The following is a 19,970-nucleotide window of genomic DNA, read 5'->3' as shown; positions in this document are numbered from 1 at the left end:
TTCAGCCTGGACCCTGAGGTCCACCTCTGAGGGTCTTCTGGTGGTTCCCTCACTGTGAGAAGTGAGGTTACAGGGAACCAGGCAGAGGGCCTTCTCGGTAGTGGCACCCTCCCTGTGGAATGCCCTACTGCCAGATATCAAAGAGATAAAAAAATTACACAATTTATCAAAGACATCTGAAGGCAGCCCTGTATCAGGAAGCTTTTAATGTGCGATATTCTACTGTGGTTTTGTATATTCTGTTGGAAGCAGCCCCGAGGACACACCCCAGCCAGGCAAAAGCATATGAAGAGGATGCAGAGCTGGGCTGGTGATAAGTTGTGGCCTGGGGAGAGTCCTGAAGGCCAGTTGGAAAAGAATGGAGGGCTATATTTGCCCTGAAATTTTGGATCCCTGGCCTACAAGGCTGCTTCTAAATTCCAGACATCCCCCACCAACCTGCCCCAGGGAGCAAGGAATAGTGTTCCTTACCTGACAAGAGGGATATGATCCAACGTACAGCAGAAAATAGGGCTATCCAGCTCACAAGATTGATTATAAATCCTGCAAAGGAAAGCAGAACGCATTACATGAAGGCTTTACACCTCTAAACAATGCAAACAACTTTTAAAATCTATTTTTTCCCCAAAGAAGAAGTTTGGGTCAATTCAGAAAAATGCCATCCTGTCTAGAAACGGCCCAAACTCTCCCAAATATCACTTGGCATCGAATTCTATGGACCAGCAAAAACTAATTACAGGTGCAGTAGATTTCCCAGATATAGAGAGTATGAAGAACCAGGAAGCAGCACACTTACCAACTAGATATATATTCCCAAGGACAGATATTCTGCAATGCCACACGACAGCTGGGCAAGCATGGAATTCAAAGAATCCCAATTTTTTGTTTAAAAACGTTATATCTATCCCCATGAAGAGCACCTCTTTTCAAATGTGCAACCATTGAATGCAGCAGGAGAGCAACAATATTAGGGACAAGGCTGGATTCTGAAGACCCAAAGCTTTCTCAAACATATAAACCTAGTCTGGGGCCCTTATCTGTGTGTCCCTCCCAGAGGCGCTCGGAGGGTGGCAACTAGGGAAGTTTTTTCAGTTCACCATCGGCTGATGTCCCAAGTGAAGCTTGCCCGGTGCTGACACTGACATTTTTTCCCTGTGCCACAAAGGCTTTCCTCTTCACGTGGGCATTTTGATGGAAGCTTGGCGTTTTAAAACTTGGCTGTAAGTTGCCTAGATACAGCTCTGTGTCAGACAAATAACCCCAATCATAGTGGACTGGCTTAGCACTCCTGGAAGCTCCAAAAAACAAAAACAAAACAAATGCTCCTCTTTCCTCAGATGCCTTATCGGAAATACAGATCAGATGCAGATGAGGGTGGCGAGCCACCCTTTCAAAGGCACAGAGGCAGGCCTTCTTGCTGCTGGTTCTAGAAAGCGGGCCACCAATTTGACAGACTCCAAATGGCCCAGAGGGGAGAGCTTTCCCTGGAATAGGCATGACTCATGCATGGGTTTGGCCAGAGGATGCAACCATTCCCAGAAATCGCAAGGTGGCTTTGCCCTAAGGGAAAGAGGGGGAAAGGAAACAAAGCCGGACTTGCTGAAACTGGTCTTCCAGTTTCTTGAAAGTCTTTTTCCCCCATGAAGAGGCCTGTGTTTCTTTGTCCCATTCACTAACGGGTGCTTTCCTTTATCATTTTGATGGCTGCGGGACTGACCTTGCCTTACTGGTTGAGAAGTGGTGAAGGGTGGTGTGTGTTTGTGTTTAAAGGTAAAGGACGAACGACTAGGGGGTTTCGGCGCTCATCTTGCTTTACTGGCCGAGGGAGCCAGCATTTGTCTGCAGACAGTTTTTCCGGGTCATGTAGCCAGCATGACTAAGCCGCTTCTGGTGAAGCTAGAGCAGCGCACGGAAACGCCATTTACCTTCCTGCCAGCACACCCTGTAACTTCTCCAGAATAATTTTTCTCCAGAATGATATTTATCTCCTTGCAGTTTGACGTGCTTTCGAACTGCTAGGTTGGCAGGAGCTGGGACCGAGCAACAGGAGCTCACCCCGTCACGGGGATTCGAACCACCGACCTTCTAATCGGCAAGCCCAAGGCTCAGTGGTTTACACCACAGCACCACCCGCATCCCGTGTTTGTGTTTAGTTCCCATTGAACATTTTCCCAGTGCTCTCCAATTCCAGATTACTCCATGACATCCATGACAGGTAGGAGGCTGGTTACCAAGCCCCTGAGACTGGCGCATTTGTTGATTTTGTTTTTAACGCAAGTCTTTCCTGTTTTCTAATCCATCTTTCCACACTGGTGTATTTTTAAAAGAGAAAAGGGCTTCCCTTAAGAAGAATTAACAATGGGCATCTGTCAGGAGCACAGCCTCTCCAGAAAGCCTAGCCAAGGACATCATGGGGTTTGGGGGACAGGCATGCACTGCAAAATGCAGTGGAGAGATGATTTGTAAATGGAAGAAAAACACACTCGCAAAATCCCTTGGCCACAGCAAAAGATACATAAAGCGTGACAAAAACCCTGCACTCCATGCATGAGAATTTCACTGAAGTCCCCTTTGGTAATATTAGAATGCAATTCCTTTTCTTATGAATGGGTGAAGAATGGTCGAGGGAAATGAATTTTCAATGCAGAAGCAGATCCTCTTTGCATTGCATCTGGAGATGCAAAGAGGTGGATTCTTTCATATGTGGTGGACTTGTAAAAGGGTGAACGAGTATTGGGAAATGACCCATAATGAATGGGAAAAAATTGTTCAAAAGTACTTTCCAAAAAAAAACCCCAGAGTCCTTCCTGTTGGGGATAATTCAGGCTGAAATTTTCAGGTGTCAAAAAAGGTTATTTATGTCTGCTACTACTGCGGCCTGTGTTTTGTTAGTCAAAAAATGGAAAACGAGCGAGGTCCCAACCAAAGAAGAATGGCAACTTAAACTGATGGAATATGCACAACTTGCAGACTTAACATATAGAATAAGAGAACAAGAAGTACATACGTTTAAAGAAGATTGGAAAACATTCATTGAATATATGGGAAATAACTGTGCACAGCTGAAAACGCTGGCAGCATTAAGGTAAATTCAACAGTGTAAATAAGATTTGATGGATGCAATAATGGAATACTGAATGGTATAGTTTTTGTAAAATATGCAGGGATTTATGATATGTAAAATGAACCATGGAAAGAGGAGAAGGGAAGTCACTGATATCTTAAGGATGTAAAATGATAATTTTAAATTGTAAAAGCAGAAAATCTAATAAAAATAATAGGGGGGGGCAGATCCCAGGCAACTCCAGGCATCTACTGTATAGTTCTGTGCCTGTAACTTTGACTCCACTACTGACAGCCTTAAGCACCTGGTTACCATTTGCTACACAGGAAAAGAGGCACTCCCAACTTCCACCCCAAGAGAAGGGCTGGACAGTAGCTTTGTGCATTGCCTAACTCTACACACAGAGCTTCCCAAGATGATGCTGGCACAGCCAAGCCTCCAGCTACACTTGCTTTCACCCTGCAAGATGCTAAAGCCAAAACAACTTGTTCCATATGGGGTAAGAATTTGGCTTCTACACCACCTGCTCATTACGCAGGTGAGGGAACACCTTTTAAATAAAACACGGAACCAAGAGAATTGCAGCAAGCATCAGCGAATCCAGTTAGGGACCTGGTTTATGAACTTTTGCAACAGGACGGCCTTGCCAACCAATCGTTCAGCAGACCCAGTTAGAAAAGACTGCCCAGAGCAAATTTGTAACAAAGCTTATATAGGGTTTCAAACACATGCACAAAGAATAATATAACATAAAGACATCTGAAGGCAGCCCTGTTTAGGGAGGTTTTTAATACCGGTATTTAATGCTGTATTCTTTTAATATTCGATTTGGAGCCACCCAGAGTGGCTGGGGAGACTCAGCCAGATGGGTGGAGTACAAATAATAAATTATTGTTATTATTATTATTATTATTGTTATTATTATTATTAGTTAATCAAAGCAATTTGGGTCTAATAAAAAAGGTGCTATATAAGTGCAGTAAATAAATAAGATGATACAGCTGAATAGTTTTTAAGACAACCAATTCCCTAACTTCTCAAGAGTTGGAACTAATTTTGAACGACAGGATTGCCAGAGGAAGAATGAGCAGAGCAGAACAAGGGTTTTCCTGATTGCATCCATTTGGAAGGACTGCCATACAAATGATTTGCAGCAAAAGTCTCAGATATGGAATAATAGAATTGTAGAGTTGGAAGGGACCCTTAGGATCATCTAGTCCAACCCCCTACAATGCAGGAATATGCAGCTGTTACATACGGGGATCGAACCTGCAACCTTGGCATTATCAGCACCACGGCCTCTAACCAACTGAACTATTCAAGGAAAGATGCCTTGAGAGCATTACTGGAAAATTGGGCGGGGGGAGATCAAGAATGTAGACACCCCCATGCTTGACCCCTTCTCATTTTATCCTCACAATAACTCTGTGAGGTAGGTTAGACTGAGAGGCAGTGACTGGCCCAAGCTCACCCAATGAGCTTTATGGCCAAGTGGAAATTTGAACCCTGTTCTCTCAGGTTCTAGTCTAGCAAGAGACAGGCACTGCCGGGAATATTTTCGTTTGAACCGACTCAGAAATGTGCAGGTTAAAATGGCAGATTCTCTCATAAGCCTCACCCCCATCCCCACAAAACCAGACAGATGACATTTGGTGTCTCTCCACGTCCTTCCTAAGCTCTCTTTTGTTTACACCCTGAACTTATTTAAAGGCAAGAACACAAACAGTGGCAACCTCCTTCCTCCTCTGTCCCTCCTTGACCTTCCCCAAACCACAGCATTCTTGGCCCAGCTCAATATCCCCCCCCCCTGTTTATGCAACAGAAGCAATTGAGAAAACTTGGTGGATTCTTTTCCATGGCAAGTATGTGCATCCATATTTTATATCAGCTATTTCCCAGCTGGAAATGCGGAATCAAACTAAATATAAGTCTTTTTCTTGGCTGAAATGCTTGGCCACGAAGAGCTTCCAAGAAACACATTCTGCTATCTCTCCAACTCATCTCCCAGCACACCCTGTAACTTCTCCAGAATAATTTTCATCCTTGACTACTTTTGAAAAAAAAATGCAAGGACAGTTGTGCCGAGGTTTGCGGGGAAATGGGGCAGAATTGTGCTCTGAATTCAAAGGGAGCTAACAAAAGCCTTTATAATAAATATATTGGCTGTATCAAAACTAATTTTAAAGGCTTTTATGTACAATTAAAAAATAAGAACCAACATGTCGCTGCCAGATCTGAACCTCTGCACAAGCCCAATTGCCAAACATAATAGACTGGGGTGTGGACAATTCATTGGTGTCTTACTAGTTACCTGGGAGGGAATCATACTGATAGGTGAAGGGATAAGGTCCATCTCTCCACAAGCTGCCTTGCAGTGAGAATTAGGCTCCCCCACCACGCCTATAACTAGTTAAGGTGGAATTGGGGGCCCATTTTTAGCCTGAGAGCTACACTTCCTCCTGGGCAATTTTCCGGTATCCACATGCCAATGGTGGGTGGGGCAAGAGGGAAAAGTGGGAAGAGCATTGAAGATAAACTTTTAGAAATCAGAGAATTGTACAGTTGGAAGGGACCCTGAGGATCATTTAGTCCAACCCCCTGCAATGCAGGAATATGCAGTTGCTCCCTACAGGTATCAAACCCGCAATCTTGGCATTATCAGCACCATGCTCTAACCGACTGAGCTGAGCCACCTTTTTGGTGTCTAGGGGCACATTTGTTCAAATAATAATAATTAATAAGGCTAGACGAATGCTCCAATAGTTGGAGCAGGGACACAGCCTGCAAAGTAGGGGGCTGGACTAGATGACCCTCAGAATCCTTTCCAACTCTACAATTCTACGATTCTATGAAATAACTGGGATGACAAAAATGGAGCAGAGATTACTTTCCTGGCATTTCCCACTGGAGCTATTTGACGACTTAAAATAACACAGCAGCAAAATGAGAAGGTCTCCAGAGAAACTGACTGTTCTCCAGCGGAAACGAAGATTTCCCATGCCAAATTTTCAACCAAGGGGACAAATTGTCATCATATTATGCTGAATAGAATTTATGTGCTTCATAATGACAGAATGCTGAAAAGGCCGTTCACCCAGTCCTATTTACCTGGGAAAGTAGCCCATCTAGAAGAAGAAAAACTGTTTTGCAGGATGTCTTCAGGAGAAGAAAGGGCTAAGGCAGGCATCCCCAAACTTTGGCCCTCCAGATGTTTTAGACTACAATTCCCACCTTCCCCAACCACTGGTCCTGTTAGCTAGGGATCATGGGAGTTGTAGGCCAAAACATCTGGAGGGCCGCAGTTTGGGGGTGCCTGGGCTAAGGAGTAAACCCTACACAAATCTGGAATGGAGACCCTAAGATGGTTGGACGGTGCCTTGCACGCCTCCTTCCGGCAACTCCTGCAGCCAAGCCGCTGCCAAACATATTGCTCTACTTTCTTTTGGACCAAAGAGCCTTGTCTGGGCAGCCCAGGACCTCCATGCACATTGCCCAGCCTTGCACCCCAGGAAGATCACTTCGGTGCTGCTAACAAAGTGGTTTGACTTCACCTCTGGTGGAGCACTCCATTGTCTTTCAAGACACATGGATGCCAACAATTCTGGAAACTGGTTCTACCAACACCCACCCGCAAGGGATATGAGGTCAATTCATAAACAAGGCTAGCTCGCCCTTGACAGCACCCCAAAGCTGCTACCTGCCTCATCTTAGAGCATATGCATGTGAAAGGTCCCAGGTTCAATCCCAGGTAGGGTTAGGAAACACTCCTGTCTGAACCCTGGAGGGTTGCTGCTGCCTATCAGGCTAGTTGGCCAATGGACTCACTTAGCAGAAGCCAGCTCCCTGGGCTCCTAAGAGCAGCACATGGGATATGGGTGGGGAATAAAGTTTCAACAATTTGTGAAAAGGGAGTAGAGGGAGTATTGGCTGAAATGTGACACCACAACCCTTTGGGTTCACCAGGACTTGATGTCACCTGGTACACTTCCTTCTGTTTCCTGAATTTCCTCCACTTCCCACGCCATCTCTGCTCACTCGCTTAATATTTACTTGCCCTGCTCCATTTCCACTCTCTAAAATCTTCTGTCTGGGTGGCTTTCTGTGCCTCTTTGCTTCCATTGATAGGAACAATATGAGTGCCACACTTCTGTTTTGAGTGCCACACTTCCGTTTTGAGTATTATTCTGAGGTCGGTCTGTTTTTGCTATTTATTTTGCGTTTTTGTGGGGTTTTTTTCTGTTTTTGTGACTGTGTGGAACCCAGTTCAGCTACTGAATGATTTATTGATTGTGTGACTGCAGTACATTGTTTATTGCTTTCATTTTAGGGATCAATGGTCTCATTAGATAGTGAAATTCATGGTAAATTGCTGTTTTAGGGGTTGTTTTTAAAAGTCTGGAACAGATTACCAGTAATCCATTTTGCATTATTTTCTATGGGAAAGCGCGCCTTGGTTTTGGAACGCTTTGGTTTTGGAATGGACTTCTGGAATGGATTAAGTTTGAGAACCAAGGTACCACTGTGCTTTAATGTGGAGGGAGGTTTGTAAGTGGCGAAGAGGAGGGAGTCAAAATACTGTTTTCATGCTATGTTTTGTAGCCAGTCTATGTTGCTTCTCTACTTACTAACTTCTTGATCATGAAAGCCTATTGGTGTCTCATGACGCTGACGTTTCCTGCTGAGGAGGTAAAAGTCCCCACAAAGAGAATCACAGAGTTGGAAGGGACCCTGAGAATCATCTAAGTCCAACCCCCTGTGATTGCAGGAATATGCAGTTGTCCCATATGGGGATCGAACCTGCAACCTTGGCATTGATCAGCACCACACTCTAACCAGCTGAGCTATCCGGAATCAAAAAGACTAAGACTCCAGTCCCTCTTTCCTTTAGGATTTAGAGCCTTTAAGGATTACGCAGGTCCCTTTTCCAGCCAGGAAGGGGGGGGGGTGTTTATGTCCCTCAATCCATTTTGGCCGGAGGACTGGGCCCACCTACCTGTCAATACTCAGGATGATGTCATTTTCCTTCGCCCTTGCAGTTTCAACTCAAACCACACGGGCAAAGTCACAAGTATTTGCAAGCGCCAACATTCTGCTGATCAGCAGGACCTGCACATTGGACTCCCTTCGACAGCCCGCTTTGAAATCAAGCTACTCCAGCTTGATGGCTGATCCCTGCAGACCACACCAGGAATCATTGTATATGAAGTAGGCAGAGCTTGGCCAGAACAATCTGAATTACAATGCCTGCAGGTTGGAGGTTCACTGCCACTTAAGGTGAAACTGTTTAGCATACCTACTTTTTTCTCCACAAGTATGAAGACCACCAAGTGGTGTTTTTTTATTTTTAAACCCTGTAATGCAGTGGGTGGGCAGACTGTGCTTTAAATAGCGGACTACATGCACCGTGCAATTGTTGGCAAAATTGCACAAAACTTTCGCATCTTCAGGCTTTCATAAATGGGAGTTCTTTAGCCTATGCAAGCACAGAGTCTAAGTAAACGGTACCATCTTGCGCTTTCAATACCAGAGCAAGGTCTTTTCCCTCCTGGCTAGAAGGAGAATGCAAGCAAATGAGCAAGGAGATGAGAAACAGCCCAGGAAAACCCTCACAGACAGGCACAGCTACCAACATAAGCCATTGCGCAAAGGAAGGAAGAACTCTTACCAATTATGGACTGGGCAGATGTGATTGTTGGACAGTGCCATGGCATACCTGTAGGGAATAAAAGAAAGAAGTGATCGTGTCTGCTCTCCTCAAACACCCAATGGCTGCTTCTCAGTTCCCTGCAGCCTAGGAGCAGCCCCCATGCTCAAGCCTCCATTAAGAACGCACAGTAAACAGGGTGTTCGGGCCAAAAGTGGGAGGCAGTCTTCAAACTCCTGCCTCCTCAACCACAGATTCGGTGCGTAGCCTTCAGCAAGTCACTTCTCTTAACCTTTGCTGCCCATCTATAAAGTGGATTGGTAAAGATTTTGAGGCAATCTGGGTCATGCTGCACTGCAGTTCTGCCTAGGCAATTGGGTAGCATCCTTCATCACACCTGGGGGCAACAGGTGTGTTAAGGATAGAGCACCAAACCAGCATGCAACTTTGATACCAGTGTGCAGTCAATCGGACAAGCTTGGGCTTTGGGGTCAGTGTTAGATACGGAGATGTGAAAGTTAGGAGCTAAATGGGACCTGAAACCAAGGTTATGGACGCAACAGTGGAACGTCTAGGCGCGCTTTTTAATACAAAGCTGAAAATGAATGAACGGCAGCTAAAATATTATGTTCGTTTTTCACATGGTCTAGCCCTTCCCCTGCCCACTCCGCTAATATTCTTAAGAGGGTCTCTTCTCTAGGCTTCACAGAGTAGCTGGAAGTGGGGAGGCAGAAAAAGGTCCTCCTTTCCTTCCACTCTGCAGTTTTAATCTGAAATGTTAGGCACGGTACTGCGCCCAGAGCTCAGAAACTGCTCACGCAGATTAAATTCCCTGTCGCAAAACGCACCTAGAACAATGGGAGTTTCGAACACTGTTTGGGATGTACCTGTGGCCCCTGATTTGAGTGTTAATTACACAGTTTTGGGGATGGCACAGAAAGTGGGGTTTGTGGCACAAAACCAGCACACAACTTTGGCACCGGTATGGAGTCAAACTGACAACGTTGGGTTTTTGGCTATTTACTTGTGACCCCAATTTGCTGTGTCAATTACTTGGCTGGGGTGGGCGGGACGCACAGCATGATGTGTGGGATTTGCGGCATAAAACCCGCACTAAGCTTTGGCATCAGTTTCAGGGGGATCTGAAATTTGGGGGTCCACATGTTAATGGAACTGGGCTAGCATGTGTTGCTGTCCTCCAACAGAAGGGAAGAGCTGATGAACTCTGGAGAAATAGCAGGCAGTGGGAGGGGGGTGCCTTATTATAGCACTGTCTGTCTGAAGCAGTTGCCTCACTATAGCGAAGGTGGGGGGCCATCCCTGCACTTGGAATCCCCTGCCAGACTCAGGCAAATGACTATCTGCTTGGCAGTGTTTGTCTAGTGATAAGATTCGACATGCATCCCAGGCAGTCCCCATATGCTTCCCCGCCCCTTAGATAGCAACCTTTTAAGGAAGATTTTTCAGCCTCAGGGCTGCATTTGCTTCTGGGCAGCCATGCCCAAATGCCAGCAGTGGGTGGCGTCAGGGCCAAAAGTGGGTGGAGCAATGAATACAATTTTCTACCCTGGTACAGCAGGCTAGTTTCTAGACCCAGTCGCACATCCCTCTTTATTCTCCATCCAGACAAGCAAGAAGCCAGTTTCAGAGGTCAAGTAAACATTCCAACCAGGCAAAAACACTCTAGCAGGTTGCAGCCCAAGGCCAGTAAGGGGGTGTGGCTCAGGGAAAGAGGGTGTGGCCTGGTAAGAATCCCAAGGGCCAAATAAGTGAGCCCTGGGGGTAGTGTTTGACACCTGGGTCCAAGGTTTCCCCGACACCCCCCCCCAACACCCTGCGTTAGCAGGACAACATGCATACTGCTCACCACCACTGCTAAAGTAGCCACAGGACTGTCGTTTCCATTTAATTGAACATTGTCAATTATCATGACCACCACCATCAGCAGCACATTTAGGGCGCGTACACCAAATTGCAAATTTCTAAGATCCCGCATTCTTAGCATACTATCTAATAGCAGTATTACTCAATTCACACGTTTTTGCTTTCACATTTCAAAATAAAAATGCAGACTGATGCAGAAATGTGGTGAGCTGAATGAAGACCCCGGGGGGGGGGGAGAGAGAGAGAGAGAGAGAGAGAGAGAGAGAGAGAGAGAGAGAGAGAGAGAGAGAGAGAGAGAGAGAGAGAAGTGGACAAAAACCGAAAGAAGCCCAAACCACAGATCCTTGTCCATCCCTAACAGGCGGTGCTTAAAATAATTCTTTTTAAACGCAAACAGTCTGCCTGAATAATAGAAAGGCTGGCCAGCAAATCTGTTTCCAAAAACAGGGGGCTGGGTGAAGCCTGGTTTGAGCTGTGGGAGAAAGAATGCAAGTCCCAATCTGCACATATATTTGTATGCATTTGATTTTTTAAAGCACGGCAGTCCTTTTCTGCCTCTGCCAAAACCTAACAAAGAAAGGTAAAGGGTAAAGCAGGGGTCCCCCAAACTACGGCCCGGGGGCCGGATGCGGCCCAATTGGCCTTCCAATCCGGCCCGCGACGACCCCTGCCGCTCGCCGCCCGCTCTTACGGCGCGCAGTGCAGCGGCGCTCTTCCAGGTCAGAAAAAAGCGCCAAAAAACCTTTGTGCGCATGCGTATGGGCCTCTCCCGACCCAGAAGAGGTCATTTCTGGTGCACTTCCGGGTCGGGGGAGGCCCATACGCATGCACACAAACGATTTCCGGCGCTTTTTTCTGACCTGGAAGCGCGCCGCCGTGCCAGTAAGCGCCCATGCGCATGCGCACGGGCGTGCACTCCCCTGCCCTCCAGCCCGCCGCGCGATCGGCGCGGTGGGAACCGGCCAAAAGCCCGGTAAGTCTGGGGACCCCTGGGGTAAAGGGACCCCTGACCGTTAGGTCCAGTCGTGACCGACTCTGGGGTTGCAGCACTCATCTCGCGTTATTGGCCAAGGGAGCCAGCGTACAGCTTCCAGGTCATGTGGCCAGCATGACTAAGCCGCTTCTGGCAAACCAGAGCAGCACACGGAAATGCCGTTTACCTTCCCGCTGTAGCAGTACCTATTTATCTACTTGCACTTTGACGTGCTTTCGAACTGCTAGGTTGGCAGGAGCTGGGACCGAGCAATGGGAGCTCACCCCATCACGGGGATTCAAACCGCCGACCTGATCGGCAAGCCCTAGGCTTTGAGGTTTAACCCACAGCGCCACCCGCTGTGAAGGGTCTAAATTTCAGCACCCTGGAGAAACAAGAGCTGAGCGGAACCTTTCTATTTGGGTGCAAATGGCTCAAACTTTTTGGTATTACTACCTGATAAAAATTATAATCTAATAGCTCTTTTATATCCCACTGGAGTAAACCCAATGGGAAGAGTGGATCAGGGAGGGGAAGCGCCTTGCTGGGGCTGCCAGAGTGGCAAGGCAGCAGCTCTTCACAAGTCCATCACATCACTCTGGGAGATGGTTTGGCACCTTTTGGAAGTTGGGAGATGGGCTAGAGTAGGGCCAGACAGAACCTATCCTGTACTTTTGTGTATTCAGGGAGAGACATGACCAGGGGCATGGCATGGGGGGGGGGGTGCCAGGGGGGCTGCACACAATTTTTAAGTGGGCACAAACCAGGTGCACCCACCGCAGAGAGGCCTGATGCTCCTCTCTGCCCATCAAGGGTCATGTTGGCCAGCCGGGCTCCCCTCTGTGCGGGCAGGCCAATGGCTCAGCACAGTCCCGCTAGGGGTTGGGGTCGTTCCGGTGGCAAGGGCTGGTGAACCACCCACACCAACACCCGGGTGTCAGCAACTGATGCCGTGCCGCTGGATGTGACCTTTTTTGCCAAGGCAAAATGGAGCACAAGGGATTCTGGGCCTTCACTAAAACCACCACATTGCAGGTTGGGCTGAGAGGAGCCTACAAGGACCCTCCGATATAGTTTACTGTTGCACCCCGTTGTGAGGAGGAGGGCAGCTTTCAGAAGTCCTGTAAAGTAACACCCTGTGAAATTCCAACCCAGAGATAGAGCCACCGTTGGACGTCCTCCCAGGCCAAACCCAATTAACTCAATCGCTTGCTGACTTGCATGCAGACTGCTTGCACTTTTAACATTTTAAAATCTAAACAAAATTGTTTGTGAATTAAGAGCCAAAATAGAGCACGCAACCCATTTTTGATGGGGTTGTGTATGTGTGTTTTCAACTCTCTTTGCCACAGGCTAAAACAGGGTTTATTGCAGGCTCTGGTACCAGTGTCCATGTTAAGTCTGGTGGTTGTGTTATTGTGGGTGAGGAGTTGTTTAAGATTGGGTGGCTGTCTGTAGGCAATGAAAGGTCTCATTGCCAATCTTAAACAACAACTCACCCACAATAACACAACCACCAGACTTAACATGGACACTGGTACCAGAGCCTGCAATAAACCCAGATGCCAACTTTGCTGCCACATACACCCGGACAACATCATTACTGGCCCCAACAACATCCAACATACCATCTCAGGACTATTTAATTGCTCATCTTCTAACATTGTGTATGCCATCAAATGCCAACAGTGCCCTTCAGCTCTCTATATTGGACAAACAGGCCAAACCCTACGCCAAAGGATAAATGGACATAAATCTGACATCAGGAACCAGAAGACAGAAAAACCAGTAGGAGAACACTTCAATCTCCCAGGACATTCTATACAAGATCTCAAAGTAGCTGTCTTACTACAAAAGAATTTCAGAAATAGACTGGAAAGAGAAGTTGCTGAATTACAACTTATCACCAAGCTCAAAAACATGGAGGGACCTGGTTTGAACAGAGATATCGGATTCTTATCTCATTATACATGATAAGCGATCTTCAGCCATCTCAACCCTTGCTTTTTCATGCAAAACCATTTGCAGTCGTTTTCGGTCATCAACAGCTATCAGTCAGTCAATCACCCACTTCCACCACCCTTCTGAGTGATCTCCCCTCCCCATCCCCACCCCTCCCCACCCCTTCTCTACATAAGTGCCTGGGGACTTCTATTTCACTGTATCTGAAGAGGTGTGCATGCACACGAAAGCTCATACCAAAATAAAAACTTAGTTGGTCTTTAAGGTGCTACTGAAGGAATTTTTTTATTTTACTTCGACCCAGACCAACACGGCTACCTACCTGTCACTGTATTGTGGGTGGGTTTCAATTCATACCAGAAAGTGGCCATTGCACAATTAGGATGGATTTGGGCTCTTATGTAATAAATCTGCTTCTCCCCCATCTGCAAAAAAAATGAGACTTTTTGCAATAGGAAAGGGGTTTAGGAAATGTACTGGAAAGCGTGGGGTAACCATTGCTTGACTTAACCTTATTTAATCTGTATAAATATTCAATAAACATGTAACCTACCTGCAAACTTTGTCTAAATAAATCTGGATGTTCAGTAAACAGGTTGTCTGAAGTGACCACAAGCACGCACCCCAATTATACACTCTGCAACATTCTGTTTGCAAGGACCTTCACATCATTTATAAATAAAGAAATAACAGGCAGCCCCCAGTCTATGATGTTATAACTCAGGCATAGGCAAACTCGGCCCTCCAGATGTTTTGGGACTACAGTTCCCATCATCCCTGACCACTGGTCCTGTTAGCTAGGGATGATGGGAGTTGTAGCCCCAAAACATCTGGAGGGCCGAGTTTGCCTACTTTTCATTTGCTTACTTATTACTTATAGGTCCGAGAAATCCAAGACTGCTCGGCCAGCTCTAAAGGTTGACTGCTCCTACCGCTAAACAAAACTCATAGCTCCCTTACCACATCCTTCACTCACTGGCAAAGGCAGGAAGACAACATAACTGGCACTACCATGGTGCAAGTCGGTAGAGCAGGAGACTCTTAATCTCAGGGCCGTGGGTTTGAGCCCTGTGTTGTGCAAGAGAATGGCTTTTGGCCAATGCCAAGTTTGCAGGTTTTATTTTTCAAATAGCAGCTTTCTCCAGGGGGTAGGATCAGCGGGCAAGACCCCAAGAAGTGCCCAAACCATGCCCAGCCACGTACAAGCATCATTCACCCTAGGATACCAGCCACACTTCTATTATTTATGGCTGAGGTATAATAAGCAGCCAGCACAACCAGCCAAGCAAATTAACATGGAGGAATAGTGGCTGGATGGGATGAAGGAGCCTAGACAAAACCACAGACATCCTGAATCATGCAAGAGAAACTAGCAATTGGCTAAATGCTGTAATTGGTCTCTACGACTGGGCCTGGAGCTGCAGTTTCTCAGGTGTACTGGGGGGGAAGGGCTTCCTGTTGCTGGGTGCCCACATTCAAAATTCTACGCTGGAGTCACATAGGGCTCCTTCCTTTTTCACAAGGCCGTGGGCTTCATCTACGGTCCTCATCCAACCTGCTTTGTATAAGCATAGCATAGCATCCAGACTGCTCTGCTTGCCTTCTTGTCATTGCATCCATTGCTTCTATTTATGGTTTTATCCTTTACAGTACTGTGTTGTACAGCAGACCCTCCAATTGCCCCTATTTTCCAGGGATGCCCTGATTTAGAGAAGCCATCCTGGTTTCTGATTTGATCCCGGAATGTCCCACTTTTCCTTAGGATGCCCCTATTTTCATCAGAGAAATGTTGGAGGGTATGACGTTATCTGACACACACACACACCCAAGCCATCTGAAGTCCTGTATAGGGAAGTTTGTTAAAAAAAATGTTTAATGTTTTATTATGTTATTATATATGTTGGAAGCTGCCCAGAGTGGGTGGGGCAACCCAGTAAGATGTGTGGTGGTATAAATAGTAAAATTATCATTATGGAATGGGACGTCCCTATTTTCATCGAAGAAATGTTGGAGGGTATGGTATTATAATGTGGTTTAAAGCAAACTTTGAATTTCAATGGGGGTCTGTAATAGCGTACACATAATCTCTTAAAACCGAGTCCATGACTCTCTTGTCAAACCCATATTTTTCTGTATAAAATACATACATCATGCACTCAAGTTTCAAAACCAATTTAACATGCACCATGAGAAAAAGAGGTTATTGTTTGAGATCCCACCCTTGGACTCATGGAACTACTTTCACATTTTTATTTTGGACCTGGCCTTTTTCTTCCAGTAAATTATCTTGCCCTGTATCCTTGTATGTGGAAATTACCAAACAAAAATCCATTACTTACACAACTGCCCCCCTGCCCACTGCAAGAAGATCTAAATCATGTTTTGAAAAAAAGGATTGGAGGCTACCTGATTGAAAATTTTGGATTTTGCCCATAAGAGAAGTATAAAAGACCCATCATAATTACAAATCTATTATGGCTCTTCATAAAAGGTAAAGGGACCCCATACCATTCGGTCCAGTCGCGGATGATTCTGGGGTTGCGGTGCTCATCTTGCTTTACTGGCCAAGGGAACCGGCGTACAGCTTCCGGGTCATGTGGCCAGCATGACTAAGCTGCTCCTGGTGAACCAGAGCAGCGCATGGAAATGCCTTTTACCTTCCCGCCGGAGTGATACCTACTGTATATTCCTGCGTATAAGACTACTTTTTAACCCAGGAAAATCTTTTCAAAAGTCGGGGGTCGTATTATACGCCGGGTCGTATTTCTTATACGGCGAGTATATCCCAAACTCTATATTTTAACTGGAAAAGTTGGAGGTCGTCTTATACACCGGAATATACGGTATTTATCTACTTGCACTTTGACGTGCTTTTGAACTGCGAGGTTGGCAGGAGCAGGGACCAAGCAATGGGAGCTCATCCTGTCGCGGGGATTCAAACCGCCAGCCTTCTGATCAGCAAGCCCTAGGCCAGTGATGGTGAAGCAGTCGGTAAGATTGTGCTCCTATTTGCCTAAAGCAGGCACCCCCAAACTTGGCCCTCCAGCTGTTTTGGGACTACAACTCCCATCATCCCTGACCACTGGTCCTGTTACCTAGGGATGATGGGGATTGTAGTTCCAAAACATCTGGAGTGCCAAGGTTCGCCATCACTGCCCTAGGCTCTGTGGTTCTGGGCTTTTGATAGGTTCTTAATAATAGCACTTAATCCCCAGTGGCTAGGACCTACAACAGGATATGAGAGCTGCCCAACCAACTGGGAACACTGATCTCAGAGGGGTTTTGCTGTATTTGATACCTTCAGCTTTCACCCATAGCACGCTCTGGGTGCTTCCCAACTGTTGATATTTTGGGGTGGCATTCGAACACATACTAGCAAACTCAGGCTGTGCAATTATCGTCCGTTGGGAAGTCTTGCGCAATAAACTCACTTCCTCAAAACGCAGAGAAAAGTGCAGTGGGTAACATTTGCTTGATTCAGCATGGTCTAAACTCCCTGTGAACATAACAATTAGAATGAATGCTCTATAAATAGTTGACACACACACACACACACACACACGTAAACAAATCAGGATGCTTGATAAGAAGGTTGTCTGGAAGCAACCTTGCTGGTACTGTCTGCAGCAAAGCCCAAGGAACTTAGAGAAACTCAAATCAAAAGGATTTGCAAGCATTTCTGAACTTGCAATACCTATCTGCTGGATGAGTATCACAGCAGAAGTCAAGATCGGGTAGAAACAGAGCGCCTCTTCTGCTTAGGTAGAACTCCACACAATCCTGAAAGAGACCAATTCAGAAAACAGAAGCTCTCTTGAAGCAGCAGAAGGGACTGTCCTCACTTGCCCTTAAAGCAGCACACCAGTGCAACAAAAGCATGGACCTCATAACCAAAACCAAAACCAGGGCTTGTATATTTTTGTAACTGCTATTTATTTTGTGATATTTTGGGAACCACCCTGGGATCACTATAAGCAAGGAAGTGCAGTCTGCAAACCTAGCTCATCATCTGCTTCTTCTGGACACAACAGTTCTGTATCAAAGAAGCCACTCTTGCTACACCTTGCCTCATCTCTTTTCCTCTAAGGAGCCTTTTTTTCTCACAACAGAGCCCAAAACTGTATTTTAGTTGCGTAGCATTCCGGAGAAGAGGCTCAGGCTGGCAGTGACCACCTGCTGATCTTCACAAACCAATGGGAACTTCCATTATCTTATGTACCCTCAACCACCACCTTCAGAAGCTGCCACTGTATTTCTGCTTTGCAGATTGGCAAGCGGAGGTAGATAAATCATTGAAACAAGGTTGGAAGGGACCTCGAGGGTCATCCAGCCCCAGCCCCAGAAAGGTAGGAAAACTTTTTGCCCAACGTGGGGCTCAAACCCATGACCCTGAGATTAGGAGATTCATGCTCTACAGGCTGAGCTATCCACAGGTAGAAACGAAACCCAAGCCAAACAGCAGGAAGACATGAGTGCGTGTGAATTCTGCAGAATTCGACGACAGACATGTACTCCCAGCGTTGTAACTCCTGCTGGTTCCCTTATGAGCTTTCGAGGCAGTAGCTCATGCAACCTGTTTTCGAAATTAATGCAAGCTGGCTGAGATACAAGTGCTGTCACATGGGCTGACAGACAATAAACAACAGCTAATGATCAACAGAAGGGAAGTGTGGGTGGGGGAGCAGAAAGCCTTTCTCAAGGAAACACCCGGAGTGGGAGAAGAGGTGTCACCTCACCACCAACTCTGAAAATAAGGCTGCATCAACAAAGTAGCTTCTGCAATGATTTTTTGTTATCTTTTATTAACAGAGCTGCTTCAAAGGAGGGAACCCACTGGAATAAGGTGCTCCATTGTATTTAAGGAAACTGTGATGCTCTGCAGTAAGAAGCAGGTTTGGAACAGATCTGGCATGCCATCTAAAACAGTCCGAAAAGAGCCAGTCCAAAAGGGTCAGGTTTGGCGTTGTTGTTTTTGCAAAACCAGCCTGTGAAACACAGTGCTGCTTCAATGTGTCCTAAAGTATATAGCTCTGCACCTGATCATCCAAAACTGGCCCCACGGGCTCTCATACTCCTAGGACCTAAGCCATAAACCTCCACTGCTTGTGCTTGCAAGTTGGCCACATAAAACAGGGGATCTCTGGCCAGCCTCCCCAGAAACGCCTTGCAGCACAGTACAAGTGAAACTCGGAAAATTAGAATATCGTCGAAAAGTGCATTTTATTTCAGTAATGCAACTTATTATTTTTTATTTTAATTTTTACAAATGCTTTCTTTTGGGAATTCCACAGTAATAAAACAAATAGTTACAATAATACAAAAATAAACATCGCTATTACATTTCATTAATTGCATTCCATTTATAATTGACCCGCCTAACGACAAGTAATTACAATTACAACAAATAAAGGCTTGACATATCTTGCTTTGCATGTCATGCATCTATCTCATATATTGGTTTCACCTTTTAAGTTGAGTAACTGAAATAAATGCACTTTCGACGATATTCTAATTTTCCGAGTTTCACCTGTATATTGGTGGGAGTGATGGGCAAGTCACCTATGGCTTGTATTCAACATTGACTCAGAAATAAACCAAGTTGCTTCTTGGTGGGGGGGGGGACAGGGAATAGCTTGGCTTATTAACAAGCCAAAAGTGAATCCCTTGCCCTATGAAGCGCCAACCTACCTGCTCCCTCCTCACTTTTGTGAATCCCTCTGAAGTCTTTGCCCACTTTCCTGCAAACTCTGCTTAGCATCTGGGAATGGCAGCAGCCAACACTCCAGGAAGAGTGTTCAAAACCTGTTCTGAAGTCACGACTACAGGGACAGAAGGCAAAAGCTCCAGGCGCAGCTGGAGTGGCTCCTCTTTGCTTGAAATAGTGTTCTGCACACTCCGATCCTCACACAGATATTTAACAGATACTTTGTATAAAGTACGTTTACATTGTAAAATTAGCCAAAGCAAATTCCAAGTACTGTATGTAAGTACTTGGCGAATAAATTACTATTCTATTCTATTCTAAAAAATTTGCCAGGCGTATTTTGCACCTGGCTAACAGCCACTTGCGACCAAGCGAAGATGCCCGGGTGCCAGGATGACGCCTGGTGTCTCCACCATCTGGAGGTGCATGCCTGGGCTTCCTTGGAGCTTGACTGTTTTCACACACTAAGAACACACCCTGCAGAATTCTATCTGTTATATTTTATCTGCCCAGTCAGAATGAATTTTCGGGAACCATCTTGTGTTTTCATTCGCAAGAGGGCTTATTATTTGTTCCTCATCTGAAACTGTGGAGAACTGCTGCTGGCCAGTGTCGGTGATGCAGTCCACGGCCTGACTCAAAATGTAGCTTCCTATGTTCCTATATAGGCAAAGGGACCCCTGACCATTAGGTCCAGTTGTGACCGACTCTGGGGTTGCGCGCTCATATCGCATTATTG

General features: G+C 46.0%; 1 protein-coding gene across 1 annotated transcript in view; it reads right to left on the bottom strand.

Annotated features, from left to right (window-relative positions):
- The window catches only part of LOC118096429 (transmembrane protein 150A), a 33,962-nt gene that overhangs the window by 9,378 nt on the left and 4,614 nt on the right, over nt 1-19,970 (bottom strand). Inside the window, exons 2-3 of the mRNA XM_060275076.1 lie at nt 8,730-8,777; nt 472-543 (exon numbers count right to left, since the gene is read on the bottom strand). Coding sequence (XP_060131059.1) covers nt 472-543; nt 8,730-8,777 — 120 coding nt within the window. The remainder of the gene's footprint in view (nt 1-471; nt 544-8,729; nt 8,778-19,970) is intronic.

Source organism: Zootoca vivipara, chromosome 5, assembly GCF_963506605.1.
Source record: "Zootoca vivipara chromosome 5, rZooViv1.1, whole genome shotgun sequence".
Taxonomy (NCBI): Eukaryota; Metazoa; Chordata; class Lepidosauria; order Squamata; family Lacertidae; genus Zootoca; species Zootoca vivipara.
This window is presented reverse-complemented; position numbering and strand designations above follow the sequence as displayed.